This window comes from Python bivittatus, unplaced genomic scaffold, assembly GCF_059951505.1.
Source record: "Python bivittatus isolate LINGU-HERP-01145 unplaced genomic scaffold, Pbiv_v1 ctg000330_np1212, whole genome shotgun sequence".
Taxonomy (NCBI): domain Eukaryota; kingdom Metazoa; phylum Chordata; class Lepidosauria; order Squamata; family Pythonidae; genus Python; species Python bivittatus.
In genome coordinates, this window is record NW_028277058.1 from 37,658,080 (window position 1) to 37,683,111 (window position 25,032).

The 25,032-nt window shown below is 39.4% G+C and overlaps 3 protein-coding genes across 8 annotated transcripts in view; 1 reads left to right on the top strand and 2 right to left on the bottom strand.

Annotated features, from left to right (window-relative positions):
• Positions 1–3,135: 3,135 nt before the first annotated feature.
• Positions 3,136–12,477, bottom strand: POLR2F (RNA polymerase II, I and III subunit F). Of its 2 annotated transcripts, none has more exons than XM_088141047.1 (5): positions 12,338–12,477; positions 10,849–10,918; positions 9,242–9,372; positions 6,547–6,618; positions 3,136–3,867 (listed from the first exon to the last, which is right to left on the bottom strand). In XM_088141047.1, the coding sequence occupies exons 1-5, from the start codon at positions 12,355–12,357 to the stop codon at positions 3,789–3,791; spliced, it is 372 nt and encodes a 123-aa protein (XP_087997173.1). In that variant the 5' UTR covers positions 12,358–12,477; the 3' UTR covers positions 3,136–3,788. The 2 variants fall into 2 exon arrangements, with proteins under 2 accessions (XP_087997173.1, XP_007434468.1); XM_007434406.4 differs by lacking the exon at positions 3,136–3,867 and adding an exon at positions 3,953–4,141.
• On the top strand, positions 12,349–22,205 carry CUNH22orf23 (chromosome unknown C22orf23 homolog). 4 transcript variants are annotated; one of them, XM_088141046.1, is made up of 8 exons: positions 12,382–12,484; positions 12,888–12,945; positions 14,999–15,123; positions 15,834–15,896; positions 16,515–16,694; positions 18,002–18,133; positions 20,882–20,982; positions 21,245–22,205. In XM_088141046.1, the coding sequence occupies exons 3-8, from the start codon at positions 15,018–15,020 to the stop codon at positions 21,365–21,367; spliced, it is 705 nt and encodes a 234-aa protein (XP_087997172.1). In that variant the 5' UTR covers positions 12,382–12,484; positions 12,888–12,945; positions 14,999–15,017; the 3' UTR covers positions 21,368–22,205. The 4 variants fall into 4 exon arrangements, with proteins under 4 accessions (XP_025026413.1, XP_087997172.1, XP_087997171.1 ...); XM_088141045.1 differs by lacking the exon at positions 12,382–12,484 and adding an exon at positions 12,491–12,676; XM_025170645.2 differs by lacking the exon at positions 12,888–12,945 and having other exon boundaries at positions 12,349–12,484.
• Positions 22,206–22,257: 52 nt separating this feature from the next.
• The window catches only part of MICALL1 (MICAL like 1), a 43,918-nt gene continuing 41,143 nt past the window's right edge, over positions 22,258–25,032 (bottom strand). For both annotated transcript variants that reach the window (XM_007434403.3, XM_088141044.1), the window contains one exon: positions 22,258–24,195. In XM_007434403.3, the coding sequence (XP_007434465.1) occupies positions 24,074–24,195 (122 nt within the window). In that variant the 3' untranslated portion in view covers positions 22,258–24,073. The remainder of the gene's footprint in view (positions 24,196–25,032) is intronic.

Consider the following 25,032-nt stretch of genomic DNA (forward strand, 5'->3'; position numbering starts at 1 on the left):
TGTCATATTTTGCATAGCAGGGTGCATTTTGACTTATTCTGTGTCAGGGTACATGAAAAATGTAGTGGTGGGTGGCTTGTGCATTTGGCCTGACATTATCTCTACTGTCTTTGATGGAAATTTTTGGCTCTTGGACTCTGTTTAAATGTCTGCCCAGAACTTGTGCCATACATTTATTGATTGATTGATCATAATTATATAGACACCCATCTCACAGAAGAGTGACTCTGGGCAGCGTACTACACTCAATTAAAAACCCGTAAATACATATAAAAACAATCATTAAAACTATAAAAACTATAAAAAAACACACAAACAGGAGAGGATAATATTAACCATATTAAAGGAGCCATTGCAAAATCTCTCCATCCCCCATGGCACTAGTAGTTATTTAACCAAATGACTCAATGATCACTAAGCAATCTTCGTTGAGCATCCCTAGGTAAAGGGAAGTAACAAGAGAAAGTCAATAGGAAAGTGGTAAGATCAATACAATTACCTTTCTTCAGTTGACCAATGAACTAACTTAAGATATCCTTAATTTTAGGTAAGAACAGCCATAGCTTCTTTCTTCATTATCTTACTACAAATCCTGAAGACTAGAATAATAGAATCACAGAATTGGAATGGAGTACATGGACCCTCTGAGTCCAACCTCCAGTGAAGGAATCCAAATTAAAGCATCCCAGACAGATGGTTTCCAATCTTCATTTAAATACATTCAGTGAAGAGGAATCCACCTTCTCTAAATAGCATGTTTCTTTGCTGAACTGCTGTTACTGATAGAAAAGGCATCTGCCTTCCTATTAACTTCAACCCATTATTCTGTGTCCTGCATTCTGGAATGAGAAAGAGCAGAACCCAACTTCTTCTATGTGGACATCTTTATATTCGATAAGAGGGAACTGACTCACAGAAAAGGGTGAAGCTTGGCTTACTCTGGCAAAAACTTTTGATGGTAGATAATTATTTAAGCGTGAAAGCACTGAAAGAATGATATACATGCTGGCTGGGGGAATTCTGGGAGTTGAAGTCCATACATCTTAAAGTTGCTGAGGTTGAGAAACACTGATATACTGGAAAGGCAAAAAGAGTAAAAAAAGCTACTAATGCAATATGGTAAAATAATAAAACAAATAACAATACAGTAAAAAAATACTAAAGCAAGTATGTTTGACTCCATTTTAAGATTTTGAAATGCCTGTGCAAATAGTAAGTTTATATCTGAAGGAAATGATACCAGCACTAGCACAAAGTGAAAATCAGTGGAGACAGTAGTCCAAAGAGAGGGGGTCACCACTCAAAAGGCCCTCTCTTGTTCTACAAATTTACCCCTTGAAACAAACCCTACTAAAGAGTTCTGGTTTTTGATGCAATACTCTAAATTAAAACAGCTGCCCTTTGGAAATACAAGCAAAGGCAAAGATGAGTGGTTGTCTTCACCCTAGCGTCCTCCCAAAAATAGGTGAGTCAACATTCACAATTCTCCAGCTGGCATAGCCTTTGCTGAAAATTCTAAGAGCTAAAGTTCACACATCAGGAGAATGCCCAGTTTGGAGGAAGCTGATTGAGAATAAAGAAAAAACTAATGGGAAAACTCATCACCAAAGTTGGGGGGGATAGCCAAAAGAACTTTTGTAATAGCTCTAGGGGAGCACAGCTAAGACCTGGAAATATATGATCTATATGACCAATAGGGAGATTGCCACAGCTGAAGGGTATAAAGAACCACACCTAAGGGACAAAAGTAAAGCTGGTGGAAAGAGATCCTTCCAGCTTACTTGAAGTGCTCCCTAAACTTCCACAGAAGGAAGGCTGGTTATGAAGAGGTGATGTGCTTTCTTAGCCAATAAATTGCAGGAATTAATGCCAACTGCCATGTTTCTATCTTAAGAACAAAAGTACGATCCAGCATCTACCAGTTTCCACACTGGACACAAAGGGACTGCTCATTCCCCTACCAGTCTGGCGGGAGCTGGCCTAGAGCCCTTGCTATCCCTTTAACTGTATCTGATGTAGATGCAAGGATTGAGCTAGGGGGATGGGGAAGGAAGAGTATTAAAACAAAGAAGCTTTTTAAAAAAAAAAAAAAAAAGAGGACCAGGAGAACGACTCCTGCGCTCCATTGTGGATGCCAAAACTATCACACAAAGACACATTTCATTACTGAAATTTCATCACACAAACGTGATTAAACGCCAGAGGGAGTGGGGAGGCCAAGGAGATTTGTAAGTTATAACTCTGCAGATTAACCTATTATTGGCATAGTTGTGAGCAAACACAACACATTCCTCGTGGTTTCAGTGCCCTTTTCTGTTGATAGTTTATATTCTGTTAACTTCCATTTCACAAAGTTCTTTCTAAAACAACTCCCTTTAAAAAAAAAATAACTATTCCCATCTTTACATTTCATTTGCATATACCTGTGTATATGTGCATGTGTGTATGTGTATATACGCACAGAAAGGGAAGAATAGGTAATCTGAAGCCATAGGACTGCATGCACCCTTTGCCCTAATTTCACAAACTCACTGGAAAAATCAGCTCAGATCTGGGGCAAGACCTATGTGCCCCTTCAGCAGCAGTGTGCTGGGCATAAAGTAGAGTCATAAAAGAATTTTGACAGAGATTCCAGTGGGAGAATATCTGGATATTCCAGCAGGAAGGCTGTCATCAGAGTCTGGTTAGCTTTAGTTTCTCTCCCAAAACTTACAAAAACCCACATCTGAAACAAGTGTATGGGATTGAACGCTGCATACAAAAAGCAGTCGTGATATTTTTAAAAAGAGCTTGCATTATAAGAAATTGCATTTTAAGAAACCCTGCATTAAGGAGAGGTTTGCATCAAGGGCCAAAAGCAAGGTAATCTGCATCTTAAGAAAAGCTTTTTTGGACAACACACATAAGTTATAGGAATGATGCTTACAAAGCCTTTGTAGGTTATATTAAAAAAAAATCTCTACTGATTTTTTTTAGAAATAATAAAGGCTGACCATACATTTGGTCTATAAGGTTCAAAAAAAAAAAGTTTGTTGCAGAAAGCAAAGATTTCTTTAGAAGTATACAAATTGTTTACCTATCATTGCAAGAATAAATATTTTTAAAATGTTGTCTTTTACCTTTAGAGTGACACAACAGATTTGGAGGTTTATTTTACAATACAGATTGCTTCTTTATGTAAGTTTAAAACTTCTCCTGCCATTTTAGGAATGCATATAATTCTTCACAACACGAACGTGCACTTACAGTAAGGCTATGACTGATAGGGTGGGAAAGAAGTGGACTGATACACAGGTACCATAAAGCATAGATTACAGATGTCAAGCTGACTCTCACTAGGTAGCTCATCAAGGCAACGATGCTTTTTGCTGTAGAACAGCCCACTGTAAGGGGATCCTGTTGATAGATAAGAAGTCAGGGCAGGAAAAGAAACAATGGAAGATTTGATGAGAGTTGCTCTGTGATACTCCTGAGAAGCCCAGAGAGCCAGCCTTGATCAGAGGGGAAATTGGGGGTTTCCAAGGCAACTTGTTCCCGGGCACAAAGGCATGTCTGTTTGTTAGCAAGCAACAGAAATGCCTCCTCTACTACAGGCCCCTGGAAAAAAGCGTAGGTCGAAGGCAAAGGGGTCTTTCAGTTGTCTTAAAGGGCATCTGGAAGCTTGGCAGCTGCAGGATCACTTTAAAATCACTTGCGTATAACATGATGATGAGATACAACACTGAGGAAACTTCTCTTGCGCCCCACTCCTAGTTTACATATATAGCATTTCAAAGGCAGCAGGTACCTCACTTTGCTCTGCAAAGGCAACAACAGAACGAAATCCACTGGGTCTTCAAAACAATGGAAGACTGACCTGTAAAAGCACTAAAAAGAGAGAAAGAAAGAGAGCAAAACAGGCAAACGATCAGTTTTCCTTACCATTATTCTGTGTAAAAGGGAAACATCCAAGACATTTACAGTGGGATTTTAGTATTTATTTACACAAAAACTATATATACATGTGTGTATTCCATAAAAATTGGAGTTGGAGCACAGAAAAGAAGAGATTTAATCTGTGATAATTAGTTCATCTACACCCCAGTCTTCATAACTTCCGTCTGGAAGGTACCTGCGGATAATTATAGGAATCTTCCGAGCTCTGGAGGAGGAAAACATAAATTTGTAGTCAAGGACACTTCACCTAAATCATTCTTATTCAGTGGAGCTCCACTGAAGTAATAAAACATTTGAAAGCTTCCAAAAACAAATCTAAAAATTCTCCCCCAGAAAATCATTAACTGTTCCTTCCTACTTCCTGAAATTAAGCAGGAGATAATCTGAGTGTTGGACTTCTGGATCTCAATTTTCCATGGAAATTTCCTAAGAGACAGGGAGACGACTGTACTGTACAAAGACCATACTGGGGTCACACAAATGGCCCTTTCTACTACACATTGTTTAACTGTGTGTAAAGCGTTCATACAGTGTAATTCCATCAACCGCAGAAATGCTCTGAGTGGAATACATAAACTATTAAAATCTCTTGGCAAACTGAACAACTTGGATCCAGAAGGAAAGAAATTTAAATCCAGTTTAATCTAAATAAGACTTTTTAGGTCAGCAATGTAATTAGCCAGCTTGGAATTTGTCCAGGACATCAGGCTTATAATCTTCAATACATGAAAAATAAAAAGCACAAACATCTTTTTAAAAAGTTACAGGAGTTCATTATAGTGGTTCTGAAGCCATAAGCAGTATAGAATTTTGATGGAAATTCTCATATTATGTTTTTGCATTGGCGGTACTAGTTACAGCTTCCACACAGCTCAAATAAACGTTAAAACAAGTTTAGTTAAATTAATATTTGGGCTTATAAACTCATTTCCATGAAATAAGGTACAAATCTTGCATTACGTGCACAGTGTGAGCCAAATGTGAAGAAAGAAGAAGTACTGGCTTATTGTCTTTCTTGCTGTAATGCAGCGCTTCCCAAACTTTTTCCTTCATTACCCAAAACTGCTTATTAGAAGGAGGGTGCTGGTGGGTGTGTGCGAGCGAGGGGGGGAAAGAGGGTGTGGTGCGTGTGAGCGAAGAAAGGCCGGTCAGTGGGGGAGACTTACCCAAGGAACTTGCAACCTCCCCTTCCAGCTTCCCCATTGACTTTGCTTGTGGGAAACCAGAAGGGAAGGTTTCAAATGGTGATCACGTGATCACGGGATGCTGCAATTGGTTGCCAAGCACCCGAATTTTGTTCATGTGATCGCAGGGGTGCTGCAACAGCCGGAAGTTTGAGGACCGGCCGTAAGTCCCTTCCTTCAGCACCACTGTAACTTTGAACGGTCACTGAACGAATGGTCATAACTCGAAGACTACCTGTATTATAAAAACAGTATCACTGAATGACCTTTATGCCATTTCAACAAATTACCACTGGTAATTCCATCGATTTTCATCTTAACAGGAATACTTTGGGAGATTTTCAAATATATTTTAGTACATGTAGCAATCTTTAAGTCAATTTAAACGTCCCTGTTGTGATGGGTAACGGGTTCATGTGTTGTTACCTAAACAAAAACCACTTTTACCCAATTTTGGGTAATTTACCCAGGTTTGGGAAGCACTGCTGTAATGGGAACTCAGGAATGGCAAAGCTATTATAACAGGAGTACAGTTCACTGGCACTTTTTTCCAGTTTCTACATAATGTAACATCTGACATTATAGCTCTCTACCAGTGAAGCTTATAAATGCTTAAAAAAAAAGAAACCAAATTATTAATTATCTATTTAAGCTCTGAATACTGATTAGTACTGGTCTTGTTTCAAAAAAACAATCAGAAACATTTCAATGGTGAGAAAAGGGAAAACATCTATTGATTATATTTCTATGGGAAAAAACAGACATGGCAGGGCAACAAACCATAAAACTATTCAAAACCTTTTATGTAATGCACCTGGAAAAATTACAATACTGAGAATGTTACAAAAAATAAATTATAAAAATACTATTTTTTTATAATTAGTATTTTATTCCTATGCAAATAACAACAGTATTACCTCTACTTAGAAATATAAAGGCACCTACAAAATGGAACACTCTTTTTTACATCAAGTCAAGAATAATTTTATATAAGTCTTTCTCTTATTGGGCAACAGAAGCTCTATTCAGATATTTTACTTGTGCACAAAAACAACAAATGAAGGTGAATTAACTAACTCTCCCCCCCCCCATAATTGCTCTTTTTGTCACCTACAAGTTGTAGGACAAACAGCTGTAGCAGTAAACCTTTTCTATTTGGAGAGACTCCTCACATAATTCAGTGTCCTAAAAATCATGGTTTTAAACTGTATGTGGAACCAATACATGTAAGCAAGCTTTTAGGCTGTAGAAGTAATTCCCTCAACCTTAAGAAGGACAACCAGAAGGACAACAGGAAGAGCAAAACTAGCATGTTCACCATACAACCTCTTTTGCCTTGATTGTCCATTAAAACAGAATGCCTAAATCCAATTAGAGATGGGACAGTTTATGCACACCTGCACATGGATAAATCTTCTCAACTTACTTTAGTTCTTTCATTGCAATCAGCAAGGGATCTGTTTCTCCTTCAAGCTCTACCATCACTGGGGCACACATGCTGAGGGGAAGAAAAGATTTAAGAACTGCTGCTGCAACAGGGGTAAGCAGTAGATATTAAAAGCTATCCAGTTAGATGAGAGTAAGATACACCATTTGTTTTCTTGTCAAACTTCTAATTTGCCTGGAGTTTTTACTCTTCTGAACCTGTGCTATAATTTCTGCTTTCTGACATTTTAAATATCATCATTTTGCTTTATTTTGTTTGCGCTTTCAAGTCAGTCTTGACTCCTGGCAACTGCCTGGATAGTCCTTGCAGTTTTCTTGGCAAGGTTTTTCAAAAGTGGTTTGCCACTGCCTGCTTCCTAGGGCTGAGAGAGAGTGACTGGCCCAAGGTCACCCAGCTGGCTTTGTGCCTAAGGTAGGACAAGAACTCACCATCTCCCAGTTTCTAGCCTGGTACCTTAACCACTACACCAAACTGGCTCTTTGTTATTTGGTAGATATATTTCAATATTTCAATAATAAAATGTTCAAATTAATTGTAAATTAATTGTAAATTGTATACAGAAGTTGGGAAAGTGTAGCTATTTTGGGCATGAAAATAGAATAAAAATATTTAAAATACAAAAATAAAAATAAGGGGAGACTTAATTGTCACACATGGACTTTATTGTTATATACATCTAGCAAACTAGTCTCAGTTGGCTTCTCAAAGCAACTCTCTATCATGCGATTTCTACAGAACTAAGGGATATAAGGAGCTAGGGGCATGTAACCTTATAATATATAGGTAGTCCTCACTTACTGACCCCAATTGGGACTGGCAACTCCATTGCTAAGTGACGTGGTCATAAAGTGAAATATCATGTGACTGCACCCAACTTACGACATCAGCTCTGGCTGCAGTCATTAAGTGAATCACCCATAGTCATTAGGTAAGACATCATGTCACTGTGACTTGCGATTTACTGCCAGCTTCTCCAATGATTTCGCTTGTCAGAAGCTGGCTGTGATGGTTACAAATGGCGATCACGTGACCAGGGGATGCTGCAACCATTGCAAACACACACTGGTTGCCAAGCACTCAAATTGCAATCACATGACTGCAGGGACAATGTGACCATCGTAAGTTTGAGCTCTGTTCATAAACCTACTTTTTCAGTGCTATCGTAACTTCAAAAGGTCTCTGAACATGCAGTTGGTAAGTGAGGACAACCTGTAAGGTTTTGCCTTGTTAAACCTGTTAAGTTGTTTCAAAAATGCTCAAGAGTACTACATTCCTTTCTGGAGCAATAATGGGAACATATTGGATAATGATACATCTATCTGCTTTTACTGGCCAATTCTTCTAAATATTTAGTTTTCAGCAAAGAAAGTAAAACTTTCCTGTCTAGCACCTTCAGAATGTGGAAAAGAAAGACATTGTGTGACCCCAAAGTGAAGTCCTATATATGGACCTCTTGTTTTCAGTTACTCATCCTAAAGTTTTCCTTCTCTAACCATTCTATTGCCCAATTCTTGGATGCAGGATAGGAACATTCTCCTAGCAGCATTCCCTCTCCCATTGTTCATATATTTGCCTGTATGAACTCTGAAAGCCACGTACACCATCATAACATTTAAAACAACCAATGCTCTATTTCTAATGATACTTGACTAATAATTTAAATGCATTCTCTGCCAAAGAGCCATTTCTGAAGTATAGCTCCAGCTATTGGAAGCTGCTATAGGCCCAGATTTTGCATGAGCCTATAGCAAAATAGTTCACTGATGCAGCAACTGGCATTAATAAATTATTTAAGCAAAGGAAAAACATTTCTTTAAAAAGTAAAAAGAGGTTTTCCTCCTATCTAATCCGAAGTACACATCCAGTGCAGCCCCAATTGCAGATACATGCAAGAATACATACCTTAAATTATATTAAGATATGCAAAGTCACTGCAGTCCTCTGAGGAGGTTTGCCTATAGTTGTTTCAACTTTGCCTTAAGGCAACTTGAGGATCAGCCTTCTTTGCAACTGCTGGGTCTCTGGGATCCACCTCCTACTCATTTGTGGGGAATGACCTTTTTGCATTAAAGACATATCTTTCTGAAAAGATTTGAACTGATAATTTTAATTTTCTACTTTAATACCTTTATTTTTTTGTTTTTATTGTACACTGAAAGATTTAAGCTGGATCCAAACTTCCTGTTTATCCCAGCAAGAGGACAGTCCACTCACTGTTTCATGAAGGCAGCAATAGATGATGTCATCCTAGGGCCATCACTAGCCTGCTGAGAAGGTGACAGACACCTGCATTTTTTGGTGCTGTGTGATGGTGCACCTGCTGTGCTTCATTCCATCCTACACAAATGTCCCCATTCCAGTTCACCAGTGTGTGCCACCAGTCCTCAAAAGACATGCCCACAGAAGGGAAAGCAACAGATGCCTGTTTTTCTAGCGTGGGCAGGAGGGAAAAGAAGCAGAGGAATCCACCAACCAGGGGCTGTGTTAACTGAGGTCTAGATAGAATATCGAGCCATCACTGTGGCAAAGTGGAAGAAGGGGTGGAAATCTGCAGAGATTTCATTATGCATTGGAGACAAACAGCTGAAGGCTGGAAAAGCCCTCAGACAATCATTAGTATAAAAAGATAAATAACTAAATAAGTATGAATATACATATATTTATATATATTTACGCTATCTGGAGGGCACGGGTACCAAGAACTCTGGCCCGCTCGTATTTGGTCATGTAAGGAGTAGTGATCCGCTTTTGATTTGCCTGTTGTCGCTCTCCAGATGGCAAGATTTCCACATTTTCCTGACCCTCCTGTGGAATAATACAAAGCAACTGTAGCCACATTCACACAGCTATACATGCTAAAATATGTCATCTGTGTAGTTGTGAAATTGAAAGTAACAGAAAATATGAATGGAAAATATTAAATAAGGTTCTACAACAAGAATGCTATTAGGTAAAAGTATCTGATACATGATGGTAAGTTTTGTCTTTGAATAAGATTGAATTATGAATTATCTTTGAATTATAAAGAGATATGAATTACAGATAAATCTATAATTCTCTTTATTATGAATTATCTTTGAATTGTCTTTGAATATCTTTTAATCTTTACCTATGAATTCATACATTTTCTAACCCATTTTCTAAAGTTCACATCTCATGGCACTTAAGCATTGGGACTTTATAGATCTAGGTTACCGGTATAAATTTATCTCCTATTCACTGTCTTTAGCTTCTAGTCAAGGAAACAAAATATATGCCTTGGGTAAAGGAATGTAGAGCAGACCTTGGGGGAGATAAGATAGCACCATTAGAAGGGACTTTGAGAAAAGATTCCACAGTCCAAATGACCAAATCTTTCAAGATTCTGTTATTCTACCTTACTATGATAAAGAACATTCCTGGAATCTCTGCCAGTTTCTTGACCTGACCTACCTCAAAGGGCTGACATAAATCTTAAAAGTTTGTCCAAGTTTCTCTCTATCCCATCTTATACTAAACAAAATCAAGGTGGGCTTATTTTGAGTTTCTTTCTCATGCTTCCCTCTAAGGACTGTGTAATCTTTTCTCAATGTCCCCAACAGTTGTCTCCTTCTTTCCCCTCTTAAACAGCTCTCTCATTACTTCCCCAAAATCAGTTCTATATTCCTTTATACCCTGACAATACATACGCGGTGGCGCAGTGGCTTAATGACGCTGAAAGTTGCTGGCCAGAAATGGTCGACGCTTCAGCGGCTCGAGTCCAGCCTTTGCGTTAAACAGGGTGAGCTCCTGTTTCCTCCCCAGTTCCTGTCAACCCAACAGGTCGAAAACTCACGTGAGTAGACAAATGGGTACTCTCACTCCGGTGGGAGGAAAAATGCTGGTGGCGCCTTGCAAAAAGGAGTTGGGAGCAGTTGCCAGTAAGCGCAAAAAACCGCGTGTGCCCAAAAAGGGCGCGAAGCAACGGAAACCCCGCCTCCTGCGCTCGCCAGCTGGGCTCTGCTCTAGGAAGGAGGCTCTGGCAAACCACTTCTGAAAAACAATTGCCTTGAAAACTGCAAGGACTCGTCCAAGCAGTCACTGCAGAGTCAGCAATGACTGAGCGCAGACCAAAAAAAAAAAACAAACATACTTAAATATAACCTTGCAGAAGTATTAGCTGTGCTGGCTAAGAATGAAAAAGTTGAAGTCTAATACATCTAAAAGTTATTTATTTAACCCAAAAATGTATATATCTTTCCATCAAATCACACACCAGATTGAAGAAGGCTGGCTTAAGTATCATAAGCTGAAGTCACTTACCTCCTCAACATTTTCCAGATCATCAAGTCCTTCATCTTCTTCCACATCATCAAAATCATCTCCATCAAAACTGATAAGAGAAATGTATTAATGTTTTATGGGCAATTCTCTAGCAAAACCCTTCATCCCTAAAGTACTCACTTGCTTGTTTCTACAAGCATTGCAACCTAAATGTCACAGCTGATGTCAACACCTAAATTAGCTATCTTGACAAAAATGATGTAGGACTGGACTTGATTCATATGTAGATGGAAGATCACCAGGAAATCCCAGGTTTATAGAACAGGCTGTGAATAGATCACAGAGAAATCAGAAGTGGAAGAAATCTGTCTTTCGGCTTTGTTCTTCCAAATGCAGTGGCACAAGCCAGAAAAAAGAAACATTCTTGTTCTTTTAATTGTCTCTAAATCAACAGGCATGAACTGGGAAACTGAAGCAATTATGTTTCCTGAATGTACTTGGTGATAAGCAATAGCTAGCTATTAGGACTTTCCAAAGTTGCAGCTTTGGGAACTAATATGACCTACTGATTCCTTTCTACTTATAGTTCTAAGAAATTTAGGACCAAACCATACAATGTACAAAACATGAGTTAGGGGATCCATTGGCATGCCTGCTACTATATAACATGCATGATGTAGAGAATGCATTCTATTCCCAAAAACCTTCCACCAGCTCACTGTGAAAAGTTTGAGCAAAAGTATATATTTAATTAAAATTAATACACATATTAATACATTTAAAAGTCAGTTTTGGCTAGTTGTATCCCAATACTACGTTGACAGTTGATTTAGGCTAGACTAAAAAAGAACAAACAGAATTATAAGACAGAAAGGGTCCTTGATAGTACTTCAGCTGCCATATGTACTGAAAGGCATATTGAAAGTGTGAGCTGTCTAGTATCTCAGAATAAATCATGCTAGAGTAGACAGAGTTTTAGCCAGATCCAGCATGACTCTTATATATGCACTGTGCAATTACTCTCTGGTTTCAGTGAGAAGCGGAGAAAGAATATCCTATGCTGGTCAAAAATATTTTTGGAAAAGTCAGTGTGGTGCAATTATTGGAGTAAGACTAGGACTTGGGCTCAGATTTCTCCTTTTCCATGGGGCCTAGGTCACTATTACCTATCAACCCCACAGAGTCATTGCATGGGTAACCATCACCTTGGGACTGGTTCAACAGTGAAAGTGGGATAAATATTTTAATAACAAAAGCAGAACTAATACTAATCATAGCAATACAGGAAAATAATAACAATAGCTGAAATATTAGTATTCCTCCTTAAGTCACGAAGAGTTGAATCAGTGTCTCACAGCTCGATTCGCAGCAGTTCCAGGAGGCTGCTTTCCCAACTTCAGATGGACTGGCTAACCAACCCTTCCTTCCTCCCTCGCCCCGGCCATGGAAATCAGAGGGAGCTCAACGCCCCGGGGATGCCAAATTTGGGCAAAAGGCTGGAAGGTTCGTTTCGTATTCACGCGCTTACTTATCCTCGTTGTCCGACATGCTGAGGCCTTCCCTCGTTCAGTGCAGACTCCCACGGGGCGCGTGAAGAGCCCGAGGATGTTCCCACCAGCAGACACGCAAGAGAAGAGGCAAGCAACCTTCCCATGCTACCACGAGCACTTCCGAGGTCAGTTCTGACGTTAGCGGAAGCGAGCGTCGGATGTGGTTGTCATGGTGACGGGAGCCGCCAATGCGGAGAAGGAAAATGTGAAAGATTTTTCCTTTGCAAACCTCTCTCGCTCCTCAGCCCATATTGCTATCCCTCCAGAAAAGCGGGTTGTGATCGGTCGGAAGATCGGCTACCGTGGGGATAGCTGAGGTGGGTGCCTGCAAGCCGAGAGAGGCACGATTCCACGCGTCCTTTTAGTTGCTGGGTCGCATCTCCACTACGAGGCGTTAAATTGCACCGTGACGTCAGTTACGTTATTAGGCTGGAATAAGATGGGGTTGCAATTGTTGCGATCGTGATGTAGCGCAAATGCCTCGAGATTTTGCCTTTGAAACGTCCATTTTGGATTTTCTACTTGCAGCCCATACATACAGATGTATATGGAGTTGGAACGAGTAAGAAGCGGTCTGCTCTAGAAGGCAAGAAAGATAATCTATTCTGCAGCTTCACCTGCCATTCACGTAGTGCCAGTTTATGAGACTCCTTCGATTGTGCTACCAAGACAAGGCTTGGGGGGGGGGTAGTACAAAAGGGACACTTGTACAAGGCTCCTGACATTAGAGCTACTGTATTTGGGCTGCAAAAATCCTGAGCTGGCAGCAAAAACTAGTGGTTGTCTAGATTTTTGCTACCCAGAAATGATAGCTGTACCCATAGGGAGGGGGCTCCATTCAAATTAATTCAATATTTGAAGTTTCCATACCACTTTGACAACTGGAAGAAAGGAGGATTTAAGGAATCTGTTGTTCAGGGTGAAAAGAGGGAGTGCAGAAGCCAGGCTGCTATTCAGTATTAAATTTAAAAAACAAAACATCTGTCAACAGACAATGCCAACTCAATGTAAAAAGCTGGATAAGAAGTTGAAAATTTTAAAAAAATCACAGGGATGGTCACTGTAACCATTAAATACACAGATGTATGCTACTTAAGAGAAAGGCTACAACAAATGTAGACAAAAAAATGGCAGAGACATCACACTGGCAACAAAGATACATATGGTAAAGGCTAAATTTTTGTCAATAGTACCTTATGGCTATGAAAGTTGACTCATCAAAGACTGTAAGAGAAAAGTGTATGCCTTTGAATTGTGGTACTAGAGAAAAATTGTTGAAAATACTTTGTATTCAGAGCCTATTTTCATATCCTAGCCTCCTAGATGTTTCTCTCTTATCAGTTAAGAGAATAGTCTCCATGCCAGTTTATGCAGAGGCCCTTAGTAAAAGACTGAAAAAGTCTCTACCTTAACTACTTGAGGAATTGGGTTCTAAAAATGAAAGCTATCTAGTTGCTGAAATTTATGAAAGAGAATTTATCCTATTCTCTTCAGCATATATTATTTAAAAAAAAATCAGAGAATCTTGCTTTCTGTTGATGTGGGCTACCAAGAGCTTCACAAACAAATGATTCTGTACTGTAATAGTTGACAACAAAACAGACTGTCCATAGAAGGACTAATAATGAAGCTAAAGCTTAAATATTTAGGACGCAAAACATGAAGGCAAGAGTACTTAGTGGACACTTGGATGCTTGGGATAATTGAAAACATTAAAAAAAAGACTGACAGAAAACCAAGTAGCTAAATAATATCTCTGATGATACAAACTTGTGTACAAGAGCTCAAAGAAAGACAGGACTGCCTGTCTAAAAAAATCCACTGAATCCTTTCACTGGGCCATTGTCCTTGCAAATTTAATCAACCCTCCCTCCCTCCCTCCCTCCCTCCCTTCCGCTGCCTCAATTGTTCAAGCAACTCTGGGTGATGTACAGATATTAAGATAATGGTGAGCCAGCAAAGAATGTATTGTCATTATAAACTGTGTTTATATTAATTTATGAAACATGAAAAGACTACTATTTGCAGAAATCTTCTACTTTGCAAGTGATATATTTTGCCTTTCCATTTGAAGATATATTACTTCAATATAGTGTTCAGTTAATTCTGATGTCAATATAAATGGTTTTTGAGATTATATGCAACATTGGCATTTTTTCAAATAGAAGAAAATTACACTGACACAGGAGATAATGAAAATAAAATAGCAGAAGGGAATTCAAATGAGCATGCTGTCTTGAGCTTTTCAAAAAGGTCTTCTACTAGTTTACCAGATGAAGTGATTGGAGTGTTCTGGAATCACACAGCACTTGCCAAGGGCGAACATACAATCCTGGGAAAAGATATAGCAACTTTAAGGAGGTGCAGACAAGTTCAATATTCATATCCTGCATGCTCTGAAAATACCTTTTTACTTAAAATTAGAAGTGCTGCATAGCTTTAAAAAGTATGTGTTGTCACTCACAGCTTGTTAAGAGAAATTCAGAACATACAGTGTTCCTTGGAACCCGTACTGCAGTTTTTTAAAAGATTTTCAAATAAATACGACAAATGAACATTGGTGATGGAATCACGAGGAGAAATGAAGACAGAATATGCATTTGAGATGTGATCTTAATAACTGTAGATCTCTTCATCAGTTTCTTTCAAGGTATTACAATGGCTTCCCAAGAGAGGATCAGGCCTGCTGTGGCAAAAGGCACTGGATTTTGGCATGTTCCCACTGTGAAGGAATATAGCCAGGAAACCCAAGAGCTGTTAAAAGGTAATTAGCAGGCTAAGCAGAAAAGTATCCCAGGAAGTAATGCTCCCCACTCCTGCTTATTATCTTGCTGCATTTTAAAACCATTACTTAATTATTTTATGTGCAAATTGAGGATGTAAGTTAAGGACCCTTAGTCTTGTGATAACTTTATTAACTAGTGACTGTAGGAAAAAGCCTGTGTTGAATTTCTTCCTTAATATGAGGTATGAATTCTTGCATACCTTTCTCCATAGCAGCTAATCATAAAATGTGGTCATGCTGATAAAGTTCTAAGCTGAAAGCCAGTGACAGAAAAATATGGCCTTTTGAATGCTACTTGTAAAGTGAAAAATCCAGAAAAAAACTTCACTTTGGATTTCTGTATTCCAGAAGAAGAAGAAAAAATATTTATTTTGTAGAGGAAAATCCATTGTTTTAATTGGATATGATATTCTGAAAAAGTTTTTTTTAACATTAATTATGCTACAGATCAACATTCTACAAGTGGATGCCCTTCAATTATATTTATATCCAAAAAAGAACAGGAAGACATCAGACTGGAAAAAAGGCTGCCATAGATAGATTGGATTGCAGCTTTTTAGCATTTGTGGGTCCATTCCCAAGGTTTGGGATTCCTTTTTTCTATGTAGGTACTGTTTGTGTTAAATCTACTTCTGCAAAGGTAGTGATGTTATTGATGATGATCTTTATAGATACTTTTTCTGTTTCAGTGATGATGCAAGAATCCAAGCTTACTTGCTTCCAGCAGCGCCATCTTGTAAATTGCATGAAACGTTAAGTATGCCTAAATTTAGCTTTCTCTTTAAAGGCTGCAAAGCTTTTTATTACTGGTTTTTAGATTTCTAAATTCAGCCACATGATCATCTCCAGCTAAAGAAACAAATTATCCCCTTGCAAAGGAAATTTATATAAACTCAGGAAGTGAACAGAACATTAGTGAAATAAGTCACAGTTGATGACTACTTAACAGACTCTAGTTCTATCCAGCTCTCTAGAATCATAAGGAATCTTATGTAAAAATGTGGGAATTTCAGCGTGTATTATAGAGGTAGGTTCAGGGGCTATTTTAATCTTAAGTAATTCTGAATTCATATTAAAGCACACAAATAATTCCTATTAAAGCATACGTTTTTCTTTGTGTATTCACAAGCAAGCCAATTTACAGAATCCCTCCTGAAAAATTAAACTGGAACACATAGTTATACCTAGTAATTTAACCTTGGGTTCAAGTCTAGACACAGCCAAGAATACTACATGGAGGTTTCCAAGAAGCTGCCAGGGACTGAGCTTGACTGAAAGGAGACTTTACTATATATATTTAAAATGGTACACACATACCATCAACCTTACATTTACTTACTTTCCTACCAATCTCTACCCCTTTTTCTTAGGTGGTGATGCTTTGCCCATACGCTGTTATCCAACATCCAGCAGAGAACCAGAGTTTCCAAAGCCTGTATCAACAAAGGTTTTTCTGACCACCAATCCCCCTAGACCTCACCTCCGGCCTGCAGAAATCTGTCGTGCAGGAAATGCATATGTCAGAGAAAAATTCAAGCCTCAAGCCACCCGTAAGCAAGCAGACATTTGCAAATGATAAATTCAGGAATGGAGAGTTAAATAACAGTGATTACACTGATCATTATTTACAGGTAGTCTTTGTTTAGCAACTGCCTCGAACAGCGACCGTTTGCTGTTACAATGATGAAAAAGTAACTTTGCAACCAATGCCCACATTTACGACCTTCACAGCATCTCTCTCAATCACGTGTTCACCATTACAGACAGATAGTATGCATCATCCTGTGCCTGACCTGTTTCCCCTCCCGCAGAGTAGAGAGATTGCCTAAACAAACTATATCTTCCTGAGCTGCTTTTCTTCCCAATGCAGGGGGTCTCTAAAAAGTGCTAATGGCAAGTTAACAAACTCAGCTGTGACCTTAATTACTTGATTAGAAACCTGGGCCTGGGCAGCTGCTGCCTGAAATTGACAAGACCCTAATAAGTGTCACACTAAAGGCTTTTGTTTGTCTCCTAAGCATGCTAGGCAAACAGCCGGCGCTAGCACATTTCTTTCAATGTGTGTTCCCCATTGTGTGCCTGGTTACTGTCTTGTAATCCCTTCCTCTCCAATGAATGTAGATACAAAGATGAATTCTCTTCTTGTTAATTATCCCAGTGCTGAGGTTAGCATTCCAAAGTGGGGAAAAATGACTATAAGATTTGCCCCTTTACCCAGCTTCCTCATGAGTTGAGTTCCGGAAACTTTCCCCCTCATTTGGGTTCATCCACCTGTGTGGGTTCATATCCTTCTGACACTGTAAAGCAAAGGAGAACTGAAGTAAAACTGTAGGCACAGTCAGAGTCACATGATTTTTCACTTAGCGACCACTTTGCTTAACCACTGAGTTGCAGTAGCTAAATGAGGACTACCTATAGAATGTTGAAAGGATAGATATTCTCAGTGATCTGCCAGATTAGTGCTACTCTTCAAAGAGAAATGTGTGACAAAAAGAACATAATAAGGGGGTGTCCTGTGTTGGGAAGTCCCATCTCTAGAATCCTCTCCACTTAAGCAGTCCCAACTGCTAGCATTTGGGTATCAGGTTAAAATGTACTCATTTGCTTAGACATTTGAAAGTTATCTTCTTTTGAACATAGTCTGTTCTTTATGTTTTTGTATTAAAACCACCAATATATAAATGCCTGAGGTTTGAATCAAATTGCAAATTTCCCAGCATCCGGCTTCAGCAATCCAAATGCAAACAGGTCCATGGTCCCCTCTCCCCAATTGGGGGTGGGGAGAGTAAAGTATCCCCTCCAGGAATCCTGATCAATATTTTCATAAACCGTAGTAATATTTCTTTTGTATCTACAGGAGACCTGGAGAAGGAGAAAGAAAGACTGCAAAACATCTTTGCAACAGGAAAGGACAAAGTAGAGAAGAAAACTCAGAATAAATCAGTCAAGGTGGAAGAAATAGTACCAGAGCAGGACCGGTTTGATGAATGTAAGTGGATCTCCTTAATTAAAAGCAGTGACCTGATACACTCTGGCTGGGTTCATACAACACATTAGCCTAGGATAAAATGGGGTTGGTTGTAGTTCATCCTGTTGTGGGAACTCAGCCAACACTTACACACACACACACGCACACACACACACACGTAGGCAGGATAACAACAATAACAACAACCTACAAGCAAGAACTGGTGGGACCACAAAACAGATAAAGTAATTGAAAATGAAGAAACTAAAGTGCTCTGGGACTTTAGAGTTCAAACAGACAAGCACCTGCCACATAACACCCCAGACTTAAGAATTGTTGATAAGAAAGACAAAAAAGTCTGGATAGTGGACATGGCAATACCTGGAGACAGCAGAATAGAAGAGAAAGAACTGGAGAAGATCACAAAATATAAAGACCTGGGAATAGAAGTAGAACAACTATGGTAAAAGAAAACAAAGATAGTACCAACAGTAATAGGCACCTTGGGTGCAATCCCAAAACATCTGGAGCACCACTTGAACACCATCAGCTTTGACAAAATCACCATCAGTCAATTGCAAAAGGCAGCTTTACTTGGAACAGTTTATATCCTGCGATGCTACCTTGAACGCCATCAAACAACAACATCTGCCTATCCCAGATCCTTGGGAAGGACTCGATAGGTGGATAAAAATGCCAAATCCAGTCTAAACAGCTGGCTGACTGTGCGACCAACAATAATAATATTAGGATTATGTATAATGTTAATGCACTTTCTGAGTTTGCATAATACACTGAACCATAAACTAAGCAAACATGCTATGTTCATACAGTATGCCAATCACCAAAAACTAATTTAACTCTAACCAAGTGTAGGATGTGTGAATGCAGTTTTTAAGAATTCACCTAATATGATTAAAGCATGTTCTGTGAATACTGCCTGTTTGCAGCTGGTAGAGATAAAGAGAAGACATCTATTCCCTCCTCTGTCTTGTCCCATATCTTTAGATTCTGAGCACTGTCAAATCAGTGACTTAAAGTGCTAAGTTGTCTTTGGAAAAGATTCCTCATACTTCCACAATGAAGCAACAGAAGTACAACTCTTATCCCACTAATGCAGTACTGCAGAACCATTACTTTGGCATACCGATAATCCTCGATTTACAATGACAGTTGGGACCAGAATTTCCATCACTAAGCGATGCAGTCATAAAGTGCAATCTCATTGCTTAGTGACGGCAATCCCTGCAGTCCAGTTGCCATTGTTAATAGAATCCCATGGTCATTAGGTAAGGCCACTTCCTGCCAGCTTCCCACAACCAAAGTCAGTGGGGAAGCTGGCAGAAAGTTGCAAGTCCCAGGCCAGCAGGCAGGCAGGTGACTGCTGCCAGGAGGGGGAGTGAGTGAGGGGGTGCATGGGGGTAGAGTCAGGGACGGTGCAAGAGGGTGCACAAGAAGTGCCACGTGAGTCAGGGAGGGTGTGTGGGGGGGTGTGGCAGTGCACAGGAGTCACGTGGGTCGGAGTGGGTGCACAGAGGTGTGCGAGAGATGCTGCGCAGGCCAGGGTGGGTGTACAGGGGTGAGAGTCAGGGAGGGTACATGGGGGTGTGAGAGTGGCCAGCACGTTGCAAGTGCAGAAGGGCTGAGGAGAGTGCAAAGGTGGGGGCACTCCAGCAACTTGCAACCTGCCCTACCAGCTTCCCGACTGATTTTCTGGGGAAGCCGGCAGGGAAGGTTGCAAATGCCAATCATGCGATCGCATGGTGCTTGGCAACTGGTTGTAAGTGCAAATGGGTTGCCAAGTGCCCAGATCACATTCACATAACCACGGGGGGGTTGTGGGATGGCCATAACTCCGAGGACCAGTCAAAACCACCATTGTTCAGCACTGTCATAACTTTGAACAGTCACTGAAGGAATACCTGTAGTGGTACAGACTACTCCCCATGATGACACCAAACCATCTGATGCAACAGTATTTCAGGTTAACAGTTGGCTTAAGAGATTTCTATAGGTCAGTCTCAGCAACATATATACAAACCAGAGCTAATCAAGAGCAGGGTAGTCATATAGTATAGGTAGACTCTGTTAAGATGTTCCTGCCACAACAGCTCACCTACTCTGGTTTATAAACCATGATTTATGGTGCAGAGTGTTGGGCAAAATGTGTTTTAATTCAATAAACCATAGTCTTTCACATCATGGCATATGCAGTCTATCTGCCTATAATATGAAGAAACTAAGTCAGCTAAAGTCAACTGTACCTAGCTCATAAAAACATAAGTTCCCTATTGCAAAGAGCCATTTGGTCTACTTTAAGCTCTCTTAAAGGGCTTGTTTTCATCTCTCAGAATTAATATTCAGTGGCATACATCTCCTGGATGCTCTGGATCAACTAACCTTCCAGACATTATTAGTGCATTCTGTGAAAAAAGGGTTCCTTTTTGTATATGCGGACAACCCTTTCAAACCTATAACACAGTGCATCTAATTTTTCCCCTAAAGAAGCAATAGTCATTAACAAGTTTAAATAGCACACAGATAATTAATGTAGCATGTTTCCAATGTTGGTTTTTATTATTTTTTTATGTTGTTACTGTTGCTGTGAGCCTCCCAGGGTTATGGATTATAAGATGGGCTGCTATGTAGGTCTCTTAAATAAAATAAACAAATGGGAAATTAATGATACGAAGTTCAGGAAGAACTAATATGTTCCTGCCCCTTACTCCTTCATTCCACATTGCTTTTTTTCTTTGATTTCATGCTCAGTGGTGAATGAAATTCAAGATCGACAAAACTTCCTGTCAGAGATGGAAGCTTTGGGACAGAGCAAAGTGTATCAAGGAATTATCCATACTGAAATATCACAGGTATGTGGTAATTCTGATCGTTATAGACTTGAATGCAACTTTTTCCATTTGAAAATTGGATATGTTCATGATAATACTTTGAGAAGGTGGAGAAAGATTTGGCAGAGGGGTATTTGAATAGCTAAAGCAAGAAGAACCATTGAAAAATGTTATAGTGGATGAGGTGGTAATACATCTTCATCTTGTGTAAGATTTGCACATTATCTTGCAAAATGAAAATTTATTGAATTCTTACTATCTTTCCTTTCTCTGCTTTTTGCAGAAGCTCCAGGAAATGGAGATCATTGACAAGCAGAGAACTGCAGAACTGAAAGAGGCAATGGCCAAGTCTTTCAATATAGGCATCAAACATGACCGTCCAAGCACAGGTCAAGAAGACCAGTAGTTTTTTCCCCAGGACGTAACTGCTTCACCGTTACTTTTTGTGCTGACATAAGAGAACATGAAGAACATATTACTGGTACAGTTTTGACTCTTTTGTGGCAGGTAACTGTAGAATATATTTAATCATCAGGTATACTGTATGAATCCTGAAGAAAATGAACAATCTTTTTTAGTATTTAATAGCAAGAGGCCTTTTCAAGGATGTGATCCAGAAGCAAAAAGGTTCAATAGATAGCTGGGATTAGAATGGATATTAGCATGCTTGCCTTGACAAGCAAGAGGGAAGGATTTCCATATATTTCATCTCTGGAAAACAGCATGTGTGTTTCTAATATTTTTGTGCTGCTGCTTTTTAGAATTAGAACAGTACAACTCTTAGAACAGAGCAAAAATATTTTATATAAGCATCTGCTATCCATAGGGATGCTGCTTCCAGTCAAAACTGCTGTTTCTCACTACTCATATATAAATCTATTAATAAAATAATGGTGACTGTTGTATCAGAGTACGAGAAAGAGAATCAGCATTTTACAAGGCAGTTATTTTTGATGAATGCTTCTTCAGTAAAATTACAGACATAGGACCATCTTCAATATGGCTAAGTAACTATTATTGTTTATTCACATGTCTGTCACTTGTTGGTAATAAGAGACTTTTAATATTACAGTAGATGGGTGAGAGTAAGGGAAGTTTATTTCTCACTGCTGCACTTTTTGCTCTGGCCCAGCTCACTTTTGATAGCTGCACACTATTCTACTCACAAAAAAAGAAATAAAAGTCTTGAGAATTTTGTGATCTTCTATTTTTCATTTCCTATACAGTAATGTATTGTGTTCCCTTTCTGCCAAGACATCTCAAAATATAGAAACAAACACAACAGATACAAAATACGATGGTTTTATTGGTTTTATTATTGATTTCATCTGTGCCCATCAGTGGGGGTTGCAGTTAACATAGTGTAATTATGTTCACTAGAATCTGGTGATTTCTGATGGAATGTATCTGATGACATTTTAAAAGATTGACTAGTTTTGCTTTATAGAAGGGAGAGTTCCGCATTGGACGATCTTGTAGCTGAGAGCAGGAATCTGATGGTGGCTGCCGTCCACTTCTAGAGGCTGAGAAGGTGGTCCCAATCAGAGCTGACACCACCAATGAATTCAGTTCCGTTTTGGAATGGTCTATACCGTACCAGGCTTTCCCTAACTGTTGCTTTCTAGATGTGTTGAATTATCCATCATCCCCAACTAGCATTAACATGTCATACTGGCTGACAAGATGGAAATGATAGTATAACACATCTGGAGGGCTCCAGGTTAGAGAGGGCACTCCAGGCTGAATATCACAGCCAAGGACTGTTCACCAATTCATCACATTTGAATAAAGCAGCACAGCAATTTGCTAATAAGAACTCAAAACCAACACCTACGATACTATCAGTATTTAACTCAGACCAAACAAATATCTCAATAAATAGTCCCTCAAGTCAGAGAAGCCAGAAGAGAAAAAAGACATGTCTCCCCTCTGAACTCATACATACACAAAACTAAAACAAAGCTGAAAGTCAGATAGAGGGGTGGGAGTTTGGCTACAAAAATTAAAAAGATCTTTTGCACTCATAGAAAAAGAAAACATGCACATAAAACGTGGGGGGGGGGAGGGGCTAAGAAATGAACTACAGTGGTACTTTGTTGATGTTGAATACAGCTTGACATCCTCTTCTGCCCCTAATGTTTGGCAGGGAATGAGTTATCTTCCCCAGCCTGCTGTGTCCCCTGAGGAGTATGATGGATATAAGTAGCAGCAGCAGCAACTAAGAGGGTTAAAAAGGTCCAGTGTGTTTCCCATTCACACCTGCACAAATGTCACCCTCTGACAGCATGGTTGGTCATGCTGGGAATTGCAGTCTGACATATTACAGAGGCCAAAGCTATCTTAGCCTTTCCTCTGTGGTTTGTTAAATGGTTGCCAAGAGAATTGGTATTCACAGCATAGTTATCTCCTTTGGTGGCAGAGAAGTCTTCTAGAAATAGAGCATTGGTTAGATTTTTGGCTGTTTTTACAGGCCTTTATGATACAGAGTTGTCTGTGGTCAATGTAGTTTTAAAAATTTAAGCCAACAACAACAACAAAAATTTGCCCTGAAAGCCCAAACATTTTTGAATGATCAAAGAGGGGGAGAAGAATAAGAAAAGGAATTCAGAAGAGATAACCAGGGGCTCCCAAACTGCAATGGGGATTCTCTTCCTTCTCCACAAAGAGAGCTATGAGGCACACGTGACTATCACAGTTAAAGAAGGAGGACAATTAGTGCAACTTTCCCCACAGACACCATATCCTTGACTGTTTGGAACTTTTAATCATAATAGGTGCACAACTGAGGAAGTCTAAAGCTATTTCATTTGTCCACTCCCATCCCTACCTTGAAGCAGCAAATGGCAAACAGCTTCTTCCTCCAGGTCTGTCCCTCTGTAACGTGCTCATAGGACTTGCCATACTTCCCCCTTTACTAGGCAAATGAGCTCCTGTTACTGGAAGTTGGTTGAGTTTTTCCAAGAAAAAGCCAGCTTTGGTGTATGGCAAGGCACAACTTTTTTAAAAATGGGCAAAAGCAGGAAGCCATCCTACTTGCCAGATGCCCAGCTAAATGGGACTGAGCAATCAAAGAGGCTAGCAGCCCTCCTCATTCTTCTAGTTGCCACCTGCTTTAGCTTTTTTCCTTGGGGGATCTGCTTTTCGACTCATGTTTATTTCCAAGTAACTTCAGCACTTTCATTGGTTTGAATTTCCCTTTTTTCTTGCTATCAGCCTCATAGTCCTTGTGAAATTCTGGAGAGAGAAAGAGTTAGGATTAGTGGAATGCAATGAAGAGGGGAAGGGGAGATTAGGAGCATAAGATCCTCCCTTAGAACCAGTCAGACCCCTGATCTGTCTTTGCCTAACTGAACAAAATTGTGAAGCTCTTGGTTTTCAGAAACAGTTCCTTCCTAGGCTTACCTCACAAGCACTGAACCAACCTAAGGTCTTACCTACATATGTAGAAGGGCTTTCTTAGAATACAGATGCTTAAGCAATACATCCAGAAAATGCCTCAATATCATTATTCTGTAGAATGTAAATTCTACATTTAGTGACTATAACATTCAAAACTTATGCATGGATATTATCTAAGAACATAAATCCATGTACAAGTTTTGAATGTTTAATTCAAATGCAGATAAACAGATTTCTGTTTATCTGCAAGTTTTCTAAAACTTAGATCATTCTGCAATCAGGGCCAGCAAAGTTTACAGAATTTGCAGTTGTGTTCAGATTTTTTCCCTCCTGTATTGGATTAAGAAAGGAAGATTTTCAGTTGGAAAATTAAGAGTGCACATACACTGAACTTGTTTCATGCATTATTGAATGCCTGAAATAAATAAATCTGCATCACTCTGAGAATGAAGATAGAATCTGAGTTTGGAATTATTACAGTATGCTCAGAATTAATCCCAGGCAGCGTGCATGGAGGATGAGGAAGAGATAATATTCTCTTGACACTGAATTCAAGTGCCTGAGAGGAATTGTTCTTGTTACAGAGCAAGTTTCTAGCTTTTATGACTGTGAAAAAGTTTTGAAAATATATTAAAATCTCAATTTATGAAGGAGCCTGGATTTCCAATATTC